At 44.2% G+C, this 18,486-nt stretch overlaps 1 protein-coding gene across 8 annotated transcripts in view; it reads left to right on the forward strand.

The window, feature by feature from the left end:
• Positions 1-18,486, forward strand: part of RALGPS1 (Ral GEF with PH domain and SH3 binding motif 1) — a 531,171-nt gene that overhangs the window by 502,690 nt on the left and 9,995 nt on the right. For 5 of the 8 annotated variants that reach the window (XM_075324643.1, XM_075324649.1, XM_075324646.1 and 2 more), the window contains 7 exons: positions 2,699-2,750; positions 6,982-7,062; positions 12,246-12,302; positions 12,864-12,969; positions 13,857-13,949; positions 16,246-16,351; positions 18,313-18,425. In XM_075324643.1, coding sequence (XP_075180758.1) covers positions 2,699-2,750; positions 6,982-7,062; positions 12,246-12,302; positions 12,864-12,969; positions 13,857-13,949; positions 16,246-16,351; positions 18,313-18,425 — 608 coding nt within the window. The remainder of the gene's footprint in view (positions 1-2,698; positions 2,751-6,981; positions 7,063-12,245; positions 12,303-12,863; positions 12,970-13,856; positions 13,950-16,245; positions 16,352-18,312; positions 18,426-18,486) is intronic. The other 3 variants (XM_075324648.1, XM_075324651.1, XM_075324647.1) reach the window with 2 other exon arrangements.

An 18,486-nucleotide genomic window follows, 5' to 3' on the forward strand; every position in this document is an offset into this window, starting at 1 on the left:
CATTTTATGTGGGGTTTTTTTGTTTTGCGTCTTTTTTTTTTCTTTTTGCACAATTTGTTTTTGTCACTATAACTTTTTGTTTTGTATTGGTATTTTTATTTATTTGGGATACATAAGATTTTTTTCAATGCAGATAAATAGCAAATGGTGAAATTCATCACAGACCAGGAGGAAATGTGCAGCATCCTCTCAAATCTGTGTTTTTTTTCCTTCCCGCAGAATGGGAAGAGGTTTCTTGCGATTTACACTCGTCTATAATATTATGGGGGTTTCCTTCTGCGTCTGTGGAGACATCAGAGGATGGACATTTCTCTTCACAGGTGATCGGCTCGTGAAGCTTGGGTGTAATCTGACCGCCATTTTTTATGCTGATGTTCCTAGTCTAGTAATTTACAGGACAGCAGTTCAGATTATGTCTGTATGTTTGATCCTGACATTACTGATGTGACCAGATATTTCCAATCCTAGAGGACGGAGCCCACTGAGATCATCAGTGTTGTGCAATATAATTATCTACACATTACCGGGAGGAATGTGTTTTATGTAGAATGTGGGTCTCCAACTGTTCCAAAACTACAACTCCCAGCATGCCATGAAAATGTGGCTATTAGAGCATGCTGTGAGTTGACAGAGACCAATATGTGCCTTATACAGCGCTATAATAATGCACAGATAGGAGGGTTATATTGTAATGCTCTGTGGATGCGGGGAGTCAGGGGCTGCCAGTCCCAAATATCTCGCAGATGGGAAGAATTACAGATATTATATATACTCAGTAGGAAAAGAGATTATATATTCTCTGGCTGATCTGCTGCCAGACAAAAACTAGCATTTTGTTGTGGTATATTTAATTATTTTATTGTTTATAGGTGCATTGTACTCAAGTCAGGGTTATATGTAATATGCACATGTTAGGAGTTGTAGTGATCTATGTATAAGGTATAATAGAATTGTATTGGGCTATGTTGGGAGTTGTAGTGATCTATGTATAAGATATAATAGAATTGTATTGGGCTATGTTGGGGAGTGGTAGTGATCTATGTATAAGATATAATAGAATTGTATTGGGCTATGTTGGGGAGTGGTAGTGATCTATGTATAAGATATAATAGAATTGTATTGGGTTATGTTGGGGAGTGGTAGTGGTCTATGTACAGTCCCTGACAGAAGTTCTGTCGCTTATCCATGTTTTATAAATAACAGCTTATAACCTGACTTTAAATTCATCCATTGGTTTTATAAATTACTCTTTTGAAAGCTGAAACCCTCCCAAATTTGGTTTAGGTTATGAAAATAAAGTTGCTGCAAAGCTGAAATATTGATCATTTAATGAACACAGAAAGGTCAGATTTTGGCAAGACAAAAGTATTGTCGCCTTGTCATACAATGCACCCAATCCTGGTTTCCATCCTCACTTGTGCTCACTAAATGATCGGTTAATTTGTAGGTGTGTATAAAAAACGCAGCACCCCAGACCTTCACTTAAACTGCAACTTGACCTCTGACAACATGCCAAAAGTCCACCCTGCGACCAAAGCCTTGATTATCAAGAGGCTGAAGCCCAGATCCACTGGGATCTCAGTGTCAAGTGCAAAGAATGAAAAAAAGATTTTGAAGAGACTGGAGATGTTTTTGACAAGCCCAGGTCCGGCAGACCCCGCAAGACAACTGCTCAGGAGGAACGTTTGTTGGTTAGAAAATCCTAATTCAGCCCCTCTTCCACTGCAGCAGAGCTCCATCAGGCCTGGTCACCCCAAGTCCCTGTGTCACCTAGAACAGTTTGTAGGATTGTGTCTCGAAATGGCCTCCATGGTGGAATCAGTGCCCAGAAGCCAGCACTAAACAAAAGGCAATTAAAAAACCGTGTGGCATTTGCCAAGTCCCACAGCCTGCTAAACAGATGGACTCTGGAAAAGTGACAGAAGGTGGATTTCTCTGATGGATCTTCAGTTGAATTACACCAAATACTGCAGGAGACCTACTGGAGCCCGTATGGATCCAAAATACACCCAGAAAACAGTTAAGTTTGGTGGTGGAAAGATTTTGGTCTGGGGTTACATTCAGTATGGGGGTGTGCGAAACATTTGCAAGTTGGAAGGCAATATCAATAGCCTAAAATATCAAGACGTATTAGCTCCCTCCTACATTCCCAATCATAAAAGGGGTCTATTCCTGATGACTTCATCAATAAATTGTATGAATCATTGTTGATCTGCATGGATGCCATCCTTCAAGCTCATGGAAGTCACACAAAATATTAAATATGGCTCTAATAGCACCACAACTTCATTCACCAATGTTATGCCACATATCTTTGTATTAGAAGTTAATTATTTGTGTGAATTTCACATTACTTTCTGGGGGCGACAAAACTTTTGTCTTGTCAAAATCTGACCTTTCTGTGTTCATTAAATGATCAATATTTAAGCAACTTTATTTTCATAACCTAAACCAAATTTGGGAGGGTCTCAGCTTTCAAAAGTGTAATTTATAAAACCAATGGATGAATTTAAAGTCAGGTTATAAGCTTTTATTTACATAACATGGATAAGCGACAGAACTTCTGTCAGGGACTGTATAGAGTATAATAGAATTGTATTGGGCTATGTTGGGAGTTGCAGTGATTATGTTGTAGTTTTGTAATAATAATATGGATAATTTTAGTAAACTTTTTCTGTCTCGTCGTTTTGTCTTGCAGGAAGCAGTGAAAGTTCAGAGATCAGTGAGGAGGTGTCGTCTGTGCTGGACAGGTGAGCCGCTGCTTCTTTATCTGCTACTGCAAGTAAATCGGGAAGAAATGCACACACCGTCCTTGGGATGAATTGTCCGTACTCGTGTGAACACAGGACATTTCAAATAGATTACAAGGATTTTCCAGACCTTTATTTTTGCTTATGAGGCTAAGAACTTTTCAGCAGTTAGTCACCATCTACCTGCCTGTTCTACCGGGTGACCATCTCTGAGGGCGATTCTCCTGCTTCATTTCACCTCACGTCAACAGAGCGGCTCTTTCTCTTTCAGGCTCTTCTCTCGATGGGGCAGCCAATATCATGCCGATTGACAGCCGGTTCCCTGCAGTTAGGCGGTGGGGAGCCGGCTATCAATCAAGATGACATCTGCAGTGACGTCCCATCGACAGAGCAGAAGAGAAGAAGCTGCTCTGTCAATGTAACTCCTTCTGTAGCACTGTAGCAGGAGAATGACCACCATGAACGGTCAGTCACCACTGAGCCGGCAGAGATTGCTGCCAGGTAGAACACACATATACACACACACACGCGACTTTTTGCCTCCATTCTCTCCTCACACGCTGCACATGCTAGGGGTGGACAGGATTGTGGTGTGCGGTGTCACTGTTACCATCAAGATTGTTCTGTGTTTTGTGGCGTTCAGTGTTTTCTGCTCATCCGTATCTCCGGATACATAAGAGGGGCTGTAATAGAAATACATAAGAGGGGGGTGTAATAAAGGAGTCTGTGTCAACTAACAACCGTAAACTCATTATATCAATTCATCAGCTTATTCTTACATCCCAGTAATACCCCACACAAACAAAGTCATCTACACATATACATTCTTTACCTGCTGAACCCTAAATGCACGTGGACAGACCACAGACCTGTCCTTATGGCCCCCACACATTAGAGGGACACTGGTGGAGCGCTCCGTGGTCTCCATGCCAGACTCCAATGATGGTGATTTATCTCTGGAGATCAGAGGGATTTGGCGGCTAAATTCAGCAAGCCGGATCCTCCTGTCCCCTCCATCATCTATCAGGAACACATTAGACTGGTGGCCAATATTGCCTGGTTCAGTCCAATGTGTATGGGGGACTTTACATGATGAATAAATGGGCCTTATGCTGTATGGGTGGAAGCAGATAACAGTTATTGACCCCGATAAGTCATAACCAGTTGTCACAGGAAAAAAAACAGCTCATTGGCCAGGTTAATGCAGAAGTATTATAGTCATTACTGGGAATGACAGACACAGGGCAGCACCGACAGTGTATCTGAGTCATTTCCCATCACACCGGGCTGCTCTGTACAGTGAGGAAGCCGGTCCTGGGCCCTCCCTGCCGACACAGCACGCCGAGGTTATATGTCACGCTCCGATCTGTCGGGGCCATCCCGTGTGATCAGATGTGAATAACTAGTCGCCCCTCTGGCATCTTTTTATGGTAATTTTGTACTACGTGAATTTATAATTAATAATGCGATATAGCTTTGATTCATTATGATCCTTCAACCCCTGGCAAAAAGTCTGGCCTCCCCTGGCTCTGAGGATGTTCATTCAGGTGATCACAGACGGCACAAAACTAAAGTCATTTCAAATGGCAACTTTCTGGCTTTAAGAAACACTAAAAAAAAAAAAAATTAAAACATAATGTGCAGCCAATAACAGTTACTTTTCAAGACCAAACGGGGAAAAATGATGGAATCATGAAAAACAAACAAGAGAACCCTCCAATCCATCACTAGTATTTTTTGGCACCTCCTCTGGCTTTTATAACAGCTCGCAGTCTCTGAGGCATGGACTTAATAAGTGACTTGCAGTCTCTTCATCAATCTGGCTCCATCTTTCTCTGATTGCTGTTGCAGATCAGCTTTGCAGGTTGGAGCCTTGTCATGGACCATTTTCTTCAACTTCCACCAAAGATTTTGAATTGGATTGAAATCCGGACTATTTGCAGGCCATGACATTGACCTTATGTGTCTTCTTTCAAGGAATGTTTTCACAGTTTTTGCTCTAAGACAGGATGCATTTCTTGATAAATGATTTAATCATCCCTAAACATCCTTTCAATTGATGGGATAAGAAAAGTGTCCAAAATTTCAATTTAAGCTTGGGCATTTATTGAATATGTAATGACAGCCATCTCCCCAGTGCCTTTACCTGACATGCATCCCCATATAATCAAAGACTGTGGAAATTTACATGTTCTCTTCAGGCAGTCATCTTTTTATTGTTTAGCTTTTCTGTATGTAAATCCCATTTCCTTTAGGCGGTTTCTTACAGTTCGGTCACAGACATTGACTCCAGTTTCCTCCCATTTGTTCCTCATTTGTTTTCGTTGTGCATTTCAAGTTTTGGAGACCTATTGCATTAAGTTTCCTGTCTTGACGCTTTGGTGTCTTCCTTGGTCTACCGGTATGTTTGCCTTTAACAACCTTCCCATGTTGTTTGTATTTGGTCCAGATTTTAAACACAGCTGACTGTGAACAACCAACATCTTTTGCAACATTTCGTGATGATTTACCCTCTTTTAAGAGTTTGATAATCCTCTCCTTTGTTTCAATTGACTCTTGTGTTGGAGCCATGATTCACGTCACTCCACTTGGTGCAACAGATCTCCGAGGTGTGATCCCTCCGTTTTAGATGCAGACTAAAGGCCCCGTCACACTAAGCAACATCGCTAGCAACATCGCTGCTAACGAACAACTTTTGTGACGTTGCTAGCGATGTTGCTGTGTGTGACATCCAGCAACAACCTGGCCCCTGCTGTGAGGTCGTTGGTTGTTGCTGAATGTCCTGGGCCATTTTTTAGTTGTTGCTGTCCTGCTGTGAAGCACAGATCGCTGTGTGTGACAGCGAGACAGCAACAACTAAATGTGCAGTGAGCAGGGAGCCGGCTTCTGCGGAGGCTGGTAACCAATGTAAACATCGGGTAACCAAGAAGCCCTGTCCTTGGTTACCCGATATTTACCTTCGATACCAGCCTCCGCCGCTCTCACTGTCAGTGCCGGCTCCTGCTCTGTGCACATGTAGCTGCAGCACACATCGGGTTAATTAACCCCATGTGTGCTGTAAGTAGGAGAGCAGGGAGCCAGCGCTAAGCATTGTGTGGTGCTCCCTGCTCTGTGCACATGTAGCTGCAGCACACATCAGGTAATTAACCCGATGTGTGCTGTAAGTAGGAGAGCAGGGAGCCAGCGCTCAGTGTGCGCTGCTCCCTGCTCTGTGCACATTTAGCTGCAGTACACATCGGGTAATTAACCCCATGTGTGCTGTAGCTAGGAGAGCAAGGAGCCAGCGCTAAGCGGTGTGCGCTGCTCCCTGCTCTCTGCACGTGTAGCTCCGTGCGGTGGTAACCAAGGTAAATATCGGGTTGGTTACCCGATATTTACCTTAGTTACCAAGCGCAGCATCTTCCACGCTGCGCTGGGGGCTGGTCACTGGTTGCTGGTGAGCTCACCAGCAACTCGTGTAGCCACGCTCCAGCGATCCCTGCCAGGTCAGGTTGCTGGTGGGATCGCTGGAGCGTCGCAGTGTGACATCTCACCAGCAACCTCCTAGCAACTTACCAGCGATCCCTATCATTGTTGGGATCGCTGGTAAGTTGCTTAGTGTGACTGGACCTTTACAGACCAGATCTTATCTGATGCAGGTGTTAGTTTTGGGAATGAAAATTTACGGGATGATTACTTAATTTCTTCCTCATAATTGAGGGATTCCATAATTTTACCCCCTGTTTGGTGTTGAATAGTAACCGTTACTGGCTGCACATTGTGTTTTCATCATTTTTTTTTTAGTGTTTCTTAAAGCCAGAAAGTTCCATGTGAAATGACTTTAGTTTTGTGCCGTCTGTGATCACCTGAATGAACATCCTCTAGAGTCAGGGGAGGCCAGAATTTTTACCAGGGGTTGTAGGATGTCAATATTGGGGTGTGGTCCATGGGAATGTCTGTGCGCTTTGATAAATCCGGCCACGGATCTCCTGCAGTTATATAGATACTCAGTGGTGTTATTAATGGGTTTGTACCAGGTTTGGAAGTTTTTTCCTATCCTGTGGATAAGGGGGTAACTCCAGACTTGGTACAACCCCTTTAAGGGAAAGCAGCATTAGGCGGACCACCCTTACAAGAAGGTCGGCCGTGATATACTGTTATATGCATACAGCTGCATGTTACTTGGGTATGCTTTTTTTTTTTTTTTGCACCATGCTCGGTTTTCGAACTCATGTTTAAAATTTGCAAACAGGGGTCGTATGTACGCCACGCTGGGTCCCAACTGGAGGGTCCCGGTACGGAACTCTCCCAGGAGCCGAAGCTGTGTGTACAGGTACATATAGGTGGCGGGTCTATCCTCTTCATACAGCGGAAGCAGCCATGTCTGTCGCCTGCAGCCAGCTGTGTAGTGCAGGCACAGAGTAACCTCGCGCCTCTCTCTGGAGAAACGCGGCTTCAGCTGACAGTATGGCCGCCTCCGATAAGTGCACTCCGCTGCACCTCTCTTGCATGCTTGATTAAGACATGATCACAATCTGAAATTTCTGTAGTAACACGAATTACCTGTGTATTCTGATCTGCTTTATTTACACTAATCACATATATAGAAAACAATGCTTTATAAATCGGTCGCTATCCCCATGATTATGGATAAATTATCTGTGGTTCTAATGAGCTTAGGTCCGGACGTGGGGGGGGGGGGATCACTCCCAGCGGACATTTGGATGTGATTCTGTAATGCCAGAATTTGGAGATCTGTGGTGCCGATCCGCTCCGTCTGGACCTGCCAAATGTGTAACCTCAAAATTGAGCTCAGTTTTAGCCGAGGTGACATAATAGCAGCCATCACTCATTACTTCACTGATATTATTCCCAGTAACAAGCTCATTGCTTTATCTGTAGTTTCTTAAGAAAAAAAAAAATTGAATTTTTGACAGATGCAGAGAATAAGACCAAGTTCACATTTCTACGTTACTTTTCTCCTTTTCATTTTGAAGAACATAAAACGCAAAACGTTTTATGCAAAACGGATCTAATGTATAACTGATGTAAAGGGAGGCAGAGGGGCCCGCTGATTATTATGGGGTCCGTCTTGATTCCAGTTAAAGGGAACCGGTCAGGTGCAATATGCACCCAGAACCACGAGCAGTTCTGGGTGCATATTGCTAATCCCTGCATAACCGTCCCTATGTACACTGGCATAGAGAAAGAGATCTTTAGAAAAAGTATTTCTAAAGATGTTTTATCATATGCTAATGAGAGCAGGGACTAGTCCCCTGGGCCGTTAGTTCCCCTTGCCAATCGTCCCCATCAGCATGTTAGTACACCCCTGTGGGCATGCTATTATGCTAATGAATGTGCAGCATCACAGGATGATCTCACCGCTCTGTGCTGCTATTGCGCCTGATGCTGGATTTCGGCTCAGTGCGCATGATCCCAAAGTTTGGGTCATGCGCACTACTTCAGTTTGAAGCCAGGACGCGTACACCCGGCTTCATAGTGCACATGACCCAAACTCCGGGATCATGCGCACTGAGCCGAAATCCAGCATCAGGCGCAATAGCAGCACAGAGCGGTGAGATCATCCTGTGATGCTGCGCATTCATTAACATGATAGTACGCTCCTGTGGGCATGCTAACATGCTAATGAAGTCAACTGGCAAGGGTAACTAATGCCCAGGGGGCTAGTGCCCAAGCTCATTAGCATATGGTAAAAGATCTTTAAAAATACATTTTCTAAAGATCTCTAGCTATGCTAGTGTATACAGGTATTAGCAATATGCACCCAGAACTGCTCGTGGTGCATATTACACCTGACAAGTTCCCTTTAAGTGTCAGCTGTTTCATCCATACTAACAACTGAACCCAGACGGACCCCATAATAATCGATGCGGCCCCTTTGCGTCCATAATACAATGGATTTTAACACGTGAATTCAGTTTGCCTTTTCCCATAAAAGAAATGTGAACAGAGCGGTAGCGGGGGGCTCAGCAGTGAGGGGTGCTGCTGGTCACTGTGCGGGCCGAGGCTTGCAGCATACAGCACAGGTTTTGTATCCATTTGTTTGCCAGGAGATTTTACAGGAATTATTCATGTTTTTACTTTATGACGAAAAAAAAAAGAAGAAATCACTGGACAGATCTGTAATTTAAAGGGGTATTCTGCATCTCAGACATTATCAATCTGATGTGCCTGAATCGCCGCCGGACCCCGCTCTGTTCTGTAATGTGTATCAGAGTTCTGCACATAGCCAGGCGGAGCGCTCTGCAATTTTTGTAACTCCCATATGGTGTGAGCGGGGCATGCATAGCTCCATTCCTGGCGGTGCCCCATTCTTGAGATGGTCCCAGCTGAGCGACCTGCATCTAGGTAACATTTATGACAAATCTTGTGGTTCAGATAAACTCATCATTCATCTATAGGGGTCTAAATTTGGTGCAGAAACGCAGGTCTGGGTAGTGTGGCTGCGTCTTCTGAAACCACCATAGGAGCTTCAACATGGTGACCGGTTCACCTCTTAGGGCTAGGACACACGGCGAGTAAAACAGACCGAGTGGAATGCAATAAAAAAAAAAAAAAAATTGCATTCTACTCGGACCCATGTTACTCTATGGGGCAGTTCCCATCTGTGACTATTTTCTCAGCCCTAATCAGACCGAGAAAACAGTCACAACATGCTGAGTATAAAATCCGATTCGTAAACACTCGCAGCCATAGACGTCTATGGGTGCGCGTGAAACATCGCACTGCACTCAGATGACACCGGAGTGCAGTGCGATAATTGCCTTAGCTGGCAATGGAGGAGATGGGGAGATTAATCTCTCCCTCTCCTCCGCAGCTGTGATTTGATCGCAGGATTGGATCACAGTCACATGACACTCGGCTCACACTCCCAGCACAGCGGGAGCCGAGGGTCATTAGCATATTGCATCCGGTGCACTCGCCTCGGATGCCATACCATCGTCTGGCCCCAGCTTAGGTTATTGCTATGCCACCAGTTGTGAACAGCCTTTCCCCTGGAAGTATTGGGGGGGGGCTCTATATGTACAGACACATTTATACAATTAAGGGGTCTGGGAAGGGGTGTGTAAACTTTTCAATCTGCCGAATTAGATCTTGACTACTGCACAACCCTGACAATGTGGGGCTGAGCCCGTACAATCCTTATTGTACATTGGGGGATATTTTGTATTATATCGCATGTGTTGCCCACAACAACGGCAGACGTTTTCTATTAAGTTTTTAATATCTTGACACAACCTAACCCCGTCCTGTGTCCAGACCGTCCCTGTCCTGACCGTGTTTGTTTTGTCGCTGACTACGTGGTCGCACCAGTCTTATATGTTCCATTGTTGCTCTTTCCACGTTAATGATGTGTAATGTATCACAGGATTTAGCACTTTTCCAGGCAGAATAGTGATGTTTGTGGTCACCTTATCACTTGGGCGCTGTTAACCCTTTTTGATGTTCTCATGAACATTTAGGCTATTTCCACATGGCTGATACACTGCATATCTGCTCTCTGTATAGCACATGACTATCACACACCACACGACAGCGCAGCTATTAACCTTATTGTGTTTTTTGAAGACAAAGGCAGATTTACCAATCCTGTCATAAAGTCAAGGCCCCCATTCACATTACATAGAAGTCGGCCACTCAGCTTGAAAATCCACCATGTCACATCGTTCCCCAACAAGGAAATAAATCACAAATAGTGATGGACGAAGCAGAAGTGTAAAGTTCAGTGTCCGTGCACAGACTTGTCGGCGAAATCAGTGTTACTGTTCGGATTCGGCTGCCCAGATGAAAATAAATATAAAAAAAAGGAAGCAAAATGGCGATTAAAGCAGGACAATTCTACTTGGCGTGGCTGTGACACTATTTCTGGGTCTGCTCATTAAACCTTATGAATATTCACAGTTTTCCCCACCCACCCTTTGTGATAGAATCTGTGATTGGCTGCTGTCAGACTGCTCCCCACCCTCTGTGCCGGTGTCTGTGATTGGCTGCCCTCACACTAGATGTCTGGGTCCCCAAAGTGAAGTGTAACAATAGATAAATAATTGGAAAAAAATGTTGTCGGGTGCCTTGTACTTTGATACCCAGCACAGATAAAGCAGAAAGCTGGAGGCTGCAGACCCCTGCTATGTTCTTTTTCTTGGCTGTATATCGAAACATGAGGGCTCCCATGCGTTGTTTTTTATTATTATTTAAATAAATGTAAACTGGCTTTCATTTCCGATTTCCTCTCCCCCAATTTTGATACCCAGCCAAGATAAAGCAGACAGCCGGGTTGGGATATATGAGACAGAAAGTGAAGAGACAGGCCGACTTCAGACATCTATGAAACCTTGTCTGAGTATGGACTATGGTGTCCGGACTGACCACGAGGCTTCTGAACCAAAGTCAGCAGCTTTATAGGCATAATTGAGACCTTTGAGTTTGGCTCCAGAGACCCGCAGCCGGCCCGGACATCTGGTCTGTACTTGGACCGAATTTCTTGGAGTCTAAACTTGATTTCAGCATCTAAACCATTGTCACAAGAGCTAATTTGTGATGGCCAGATGACTGAGGCCGGTGGAGAGAAGCCACAGTCTGGTCCCACAGAAGTAATAAACCACAGAAGCAGCTTCCCCTGGCTGTGATAGAAACGTGTCACAACAGATCCTGTCCAGCGGAAGTGCCTAAAAGAGGGACATGATCATCAGCACTAAGCCATGGAGGAAGCAGCCGGGTCTGAGGAATGATTTCCATCATGTGCCGGGCCGAGCACTCATCTGAACTGGCATCAGGACTATGGAAAGAAAAGCTGGTGGAGCCAGTGTGATGCTGGGAAATATGGGGTCCTGCTATCATGTGGATCTACCACCTAACTAAGCATGGCACACACCAAGTACCTCTTCATGGCAGCAAATGCCTCCGTTCACTGCAAAAACTCTTCAGAGATTGAGAAAAATGACACAGTTCAAGGTGAAAAACTGATCTACAATCAGGTCAACGTGCCGAGAAAACAAGTCTGATGGTCGGATGCTGCACCGAGCAACTTACAGGATTATTAGGATCCACTATGGTCTTACTAGAGACCACAGGACATGGGCAGTGGACGGGGGAGTCCTTGCCAGGAGGAGGCAGAGCTTTACATGGGGGACCCTGCATATTATTAGGTGGCTTGGTTTATGGGTGTATGTGGTACATACTAATCTGCTGGCTCCCTCTATCCCCAGAACGACACAGTTTTGAAGTCTGGGCATTAAAATCTGCTGTGGAGCATTCAGACATCTGTACTTTCTGCCCCTATCTATAGTAAGACAGCATATTAATGGGATATGAAGAGTTCAGTCAGTGTGTGATCTGTACTATTGTCACATTGTACAACCCTAATTTGGGAAACCCCTTGAATCAGCGAGTGGTGACCCGTTTTCCTTGCGACTCTGGCAGCATCTTGCCATTTAGGTGGTATATTGCATGGTGTGTCCTCCGTAGCGCACATGTATTGTGTATTCTCTCTTTCAGCTCCACACGCTCTGAACGCACCAACGCCTGGATACAGACCGGAGTGGCCCGGGGGCGGTGAGTGCAGCCATTATACACATGAGATATACTATACATCGGCCGAACCACCAGCCATATAACTGATATGGAGGCCTCCATACACATAAGATATACTATACATCGGCCGAACCACCAGCCATATAATGGGTATGGAGGCCTCCATACACATGAGATATACTATACATCGGCCGAACCACCAGCCATGTAACTGATATGGAGGCCTCCCGACAAAGGTTGTGGGGAGGGATAAGGATGTGGAATTGGATTTCATCTGCCCAGTACTTTTCTTCTTAAAGACACAAAAGGAGTCTAGCAATGGCTTACCTTTCTCTTCCTAATGGGAATCCGTGCACACTCCAGCCCAGGCGTGTAATATGGCGTCTCTATGCCTCTGATTCAGCAGTGTGCTATGTATGTGTCACCCATTGACTCCTAGTGTGAAAAGTAAGACATAAACCACTGAGTCCTAGAGATACACGGGGCATATGCAGTGAATGTAGTAAGAGGAGCCGCCTCTGCCTACACAATCCTTTACCATTCATAACTAGAAGGTATACGTCTGTCTGTCTCCGCTCACAGGCCGTCCGGTGCGAGCAGCTGCATTCTGGGAAGCTCGTCCGGAGTCATCTCCATGGAAGGGCCACTAAGAAGGAAAACCTTACTGAAAGAAGGGAGAAAGCCTACGGTAAAGTCATATGAATATGTAGCGGCAATGCCACATTTATACAGTGCGCTAGAGCCTTCTCATAGAAGTATTACACATATACAATCCATAGGTTCCCAATACCCCCTCACTGTAAACTGCTGGCCCCTGCATAGATTACAATAGTCTATTATATTATTATTCAAAAATGGTTTGCCAATGCATATCCTCTGGTGTGCACCAAAACAGTCCACAAACCCCATGTGATCACAGCCTTTATGTCAGTGAAGCTTCTAATGCTGCTGAATTATAAGGCGAATATTCCTTGTAATGCACCATTTGAAAATATCCACTAGAGGGCACTGCAAATACAGAATTAGAATGGTGTATTACTTAGAGACGGCCACAAGGGGGCACCTGCCGCGCACAACTGCTGGGTGTAATGAGACTTGCTGCATTCTAGAGACCAGATGTAATTAATGGGGCCTTGCCCGTGAAATGTAGAAAACACAAGGTAGTTTCTAATAATCACACATTTAGGTGTCAGATCCGTGATGCGTCTTGTGTGCAGATAATCCGCAGAAATCCTCCCAGCACATCGCTGCGCAGTCATTGTGCTGCTGGACCTCTGCTCGGCCCATACTCCGGTGCAGCACTTTGTGGGGTGTATGGTCCTTAGATCAGAGGAAATTCATCACGAGACATCAGACCCGCAGTCAGGCCTCACTCACATCACTGATATGTCACAATACGGACCGTGCTTCCGTTTTTACCCTCTGTGTTTTCTTGTATGAAACATTAAAAAAATATATAAATTGTGTTATTGAGGTGAAAAATCCAAAAAGGACAAGTATGCCATTCACGTTCTCCATGAAGCCCGAGAAGTAATTAAGTGGAGATCCATTGTACTCTTGTGTTTTGTGTGCTAGCTCTCGTCATGGACGCGGTATTGGGTGACACTTACACAGTCAACACTCCTCTACTTTGGGGCCAAGTCATTGAGAGGCAATGAACGAAAGCACGTGAGTATTTCTGCAAGAAATCAGCCCCATGTAAATGTAAGAACTAACGGCTGGCATTACTGCAAGCACCCAAATAGGACAAAACTGAAGGCACATGCAGAAGATGAACAAGAGCCAGCCTGCTACATATAGGTGAGAGCGGTGTTTGGTTCTGGCCCGGCTCACACTTGTGGTGACAGAACAACTGTTAGTACCATTGTTCGGTTCCTAGACCACATCAGCAGCACAAAGCAGCCCACATAAACCAGTCAGCCAAAGAACAAGCATAGCTGAATGTTTACAGGGGCCGAGGATCAGGAATGAACGCTCATTTTCTGATTGTTGTCCCATGTAAACGGATACGCCTTCACACAGCTTTATTTCTGTCCTGCGCTGCCTACATGTCACTATATGATTCATGAACCAGGAGTCTCCGGATGAGCAGTAAAAAGGTAGGGGTGAGCTGCAATACATAGAGTTGTGGGGCCATTCAGACATACAGGGTGATCGGAGTCTACATCTGGGTCAGACCTTGGGGTGAGATCAGAGCTAGGAGTGATAATGTATGGGGGGGAGTATACAGACATGGTCGAAAGTGTTGGCACCCTTGAAATTGTTCCTGAAAGTGAAGTATTTCTACCAATTATTGCAATTTTGTGTGTATTGTAACACCACAAAAAAAAAATGGGCCAAACAAAATTGTTGGCGCTCAAAGCTTGCAAATATTTGGCTGCACACCCTTTACCTTTTGGAATAAATCCCTGCAATCAGTCGCTTCCTATAACCATCCACAAGCTTCTTACTCCTCTCACCTGGAATTGTGGAGTCTTCTTTATAAACGGCTCCAGGTCTCTCATATTTGGAGGCGTCTTCTCTTCTCCCAACAGCAATTTTAAGATCTCTCCACAGGTGTCAATGGGATTTAGATCCGGACTCATTGCTGCTACTTCAGGACTCTCCAGCACTTTGTTTCCATCCATTTCTGGGGGCTTCTTGAAGTGTTTGGGGTCATTGTCCTGCTGGAAGACCCATGGCCTAGGACACACACCCAGCTTTCTGACACTGGGCACTACATTGCCACCCAAAATCCTTTGGTAGTCTTCAGATTTCATGATGTCTTGTACACAGTCAAGACCCCCAGTACCAGAGGCAGCAAAACAACCCCAAACATCTCTATCCCTCCACCATGTATGACTGTAGGTGGATACTTTTCTTTTGTAAGCCTCATTCCGTTTTCGGTAAACAGTAGAATGATGCGCTTTACCAAAAAGCTCTGTCTTGTTCTGATCACAAGACGCTTTCCCAGAAGGATCATTGTTACTCATGTACATTTTAGCTAACTGCAGTCTAGCTTTTCTAGGTCTGTGTCAGCAGTGGGGTCCTCCTGGGTCTCCTCCAGAGTATTACTTTTTATTCAGATGTGGATGGGTAGCTCGCGCTGACACTGATGGCCCCTGAGCCTACAGCACAGCTTGGATTTATTTGGAGACTTATCCACCATCTGGACTATCATGCGTTGCAACCTTTCATTAGATTTTCTCTGCCGTCCAGGATGAGATTAGTAGCCATGGGATGTAAACTTCTTGATTATTTTGCACCGTGGACAAAGGAACATCAAGATCTTTGGAAATGGACTTCTAACCTTGAGAATGTTGGTATTTGATTGAGTTTGAACGGGCATCACAAGCTGGAAGCAAAGTAGTTTACCCACAATTTTGGAAAGGTGCCAACAATTTTGCCTAGCCCATATTTTTTTTTTGTCCAATTTGCCCTTTTTTTCTTTTTTGTTGTTGCAGTACACACAAAAAAGGAAACGTGTATAACAAAACGCGTGCAATTGCAATAATTTTCTGGAACAATTTTAAGGGTGCAAAAACTTACGGCCACGACAATATATAGATATTCATATATTCACATCTAGGTATAATCCTCGCAAGAGACACTTTTGCTGTTACAGATCAGATTATAGTCAGTATTTGCCGTCTCTAACACCACGGTGCTCACTTGGGGATCAGATCGCTGCCGCTCTGGGTTTGGAGACTGATTTGCAGTCTTAAATTTTGTAAATGAAACTCACAGAAATGTCATAATTACAGGTCCAAATAAAACCCGAGCCACAGACCAGGCGAAATCAGCTTCATCCGTTCTCACTATAATTACTCTCTGTAGCAATGACATTAACAATAAGAAGCTAAACGACAGACCGAGCCGGAAGGGATGTAACCCTGCAGAGCGTCACTATTGGTGACTCGGGCTCTGTAATGGCCGCTGTTAGCGCCCCCTTTATCATTAATTGCCCCTTTTTTGTTATTTCCAGTACAAGTCTACACCTAGTAAGAAAGTGTCTGTATTAGGATGGATGGTGGTGTTACCAGACGACCCCGAACATCCAAATATTTTCCAGCTCAACAACCCTGATAAAGGTGAGTATGTTCTGTTCTCCTGCCATTTCCTGTGCCCGTGGGGGGGGGGTAGAGATTTTGTGATGAGCGAGCACTACCATGCTCGGGTACTCTGTACTCTTAACTAGTGATCGGTGAACTCTAACTATAAACGTCCGGATCCATGTGGTTTTAAAAGTACCCGAGGGCCGAGCCCAGAGTTCTCATGGACCTCCGGGTGATGAGCCGGCAACTCGGGAAATATAATAAGGAAAAAGAATAAAGCAAGTGCGTTATACTTAGAGTCTCCAGCGCGGCTAGAACTGCTTCCGGGCCGCTCATTCTACCTCCGGGGCTACTAATTATCGCTCATCCATATGCACTGTTTCCCCCACCCACCGGCATTCTCAGAGTCTCTCGTTGTAGTAAGATGCGTCCCCAGCCTGTGTGACAGTATCTAATTGCTTGCAATCACAAACACTATGTGTTCCTTTAGTGGCGTAAAAAAATAAATAATTAAAAAAAAAAATTGGCAGAGTCCCCTCATATTATAATACCCAGCACAGATAAAGCAGCACCCAGCCGTTCGCTTATCTTGAGGAACCGTATGCTGCTTTTTAAAAAAAAAAAAAATATTTGATCAAATAATTTTTTTAAAAATGGTGTGCGGTCCCCCCCAATTTTGATACTCAACCGTGATAAAGACGACAGCTGGGGACTGCTATTTTAAGGCTGGGGATACCCATGGTTATTGGGCCCCCCAGACAAAAAATAGCAGCCTGCAGCGACCCGGAATTGTCACATCCATTAGAAGCAGTTATAGTCATGCGTGCTTTCTCCAATCCCCCTATCCCCCTATCCTCTCTACTACCATTTTTAAGCGCCGGATTCTGGTCCCCATAGACTATTATGGGGATTGGCATCCAGACAGATATCTGGGATCAATTCCAGGCCAAAACCAGATTTTATTATTTTTAAACCCAGTTAGCCCTGTCAATCCCGGGTATCTGTGAGTCTGCCCATGACTACTCAGACGAGCAGTTAGTGCTCGGATGGGGACAACTCTATTACCTGAGTATAAGGGAAGTCAATGGGGAATTCGAGCATTTTTCCAGAAGATTTCACCATTGACTTCCATGATACTCAGGTACTTGAGTTGCACCCATCCAAGCATTCCACCAAGGGCAGAAATGAAGCGTTCACTGTGAATATTAATGTTTGATAATCCCAGCATTGAACTCGCTGCATAAAAGTATAAAAAGGATTTGGTTTTGCATGTGACACCGACCTGGAGATACAGTCCAGACCCGCGATTCTCAGAGTTTCCTTAGTCAAGAATCCGCTCATGCTCAAAACTATGGTCATATCACAGGAGTAAGAAAATCCTATCACCCCCCAGAGCAGGTGGGAACGCAACAGCTGTTGTGACACTACAACTCCCAGCATGTCCTCACTGCCTGCAGACACTATACCCGAGGCTGAAGGGGACACAGTGTTGGTTTAGTAGCATGACACCAGCCACCCGGGGTGCCATGTTCTCTATAGAAGGGTTTGTCAATAGATTTTAGACCCAATGAGGCTGGTATACTTACTGTTAATAGTTATGTCAGGATGACTGTGTAAACCATAGACTAAGCATTTTTATTAACTAAAATAGATTTTTTTATATATATATATATTATATATATATATATATATATATATATATATATATATATATATATATATATATATATAATACACACACTATATATATATATATATACACATTTAATACACACACTATATATACACATATAATACACACATTATATATATATATATATATATATATATATATATATATATATATACATATGATACACACATTTTTTATAATATATATATATATGTTTGTTAGCCTTTTGGATACTGATTCATCCAGAATTGGGCATTTCATTAAGGGACAAAAACAAAACACATTTCTCTCTGCCAGAGGTGATCAGTCTTTTCTCCTCCTCCAGGAAATGTTTACAAATTCCAGACCGGCTCCCGTTTCCATGCGATTTTATGGCACAAACACTTGGACGATGCGTGTAAAAGCAACAGGCCGCCGGTGAGTGACACGGAGCAGCTGGTAAGAAGGATTACAATCCTACATCTATTAGCCATTGCTGTGAACATAAATGATAGGTTAC

The sequence above is a fragment of the Anomaloglossus baeobatrachus genome, chromosome 9, assembly GCF_048569485.1.
Source record: "Anomaloglossus baeobatrachus isolate aAnoBae1 chromosome 9, aAnoBae1.hap1, whole genome shotgun sequence".
Lineage (NCBI taxonomy): Eukaryota > Metazoa > Chordata > Amphibia > Anura > Aromobatidae > Anomaloglossus > Anomaloglossus baeobatrachus.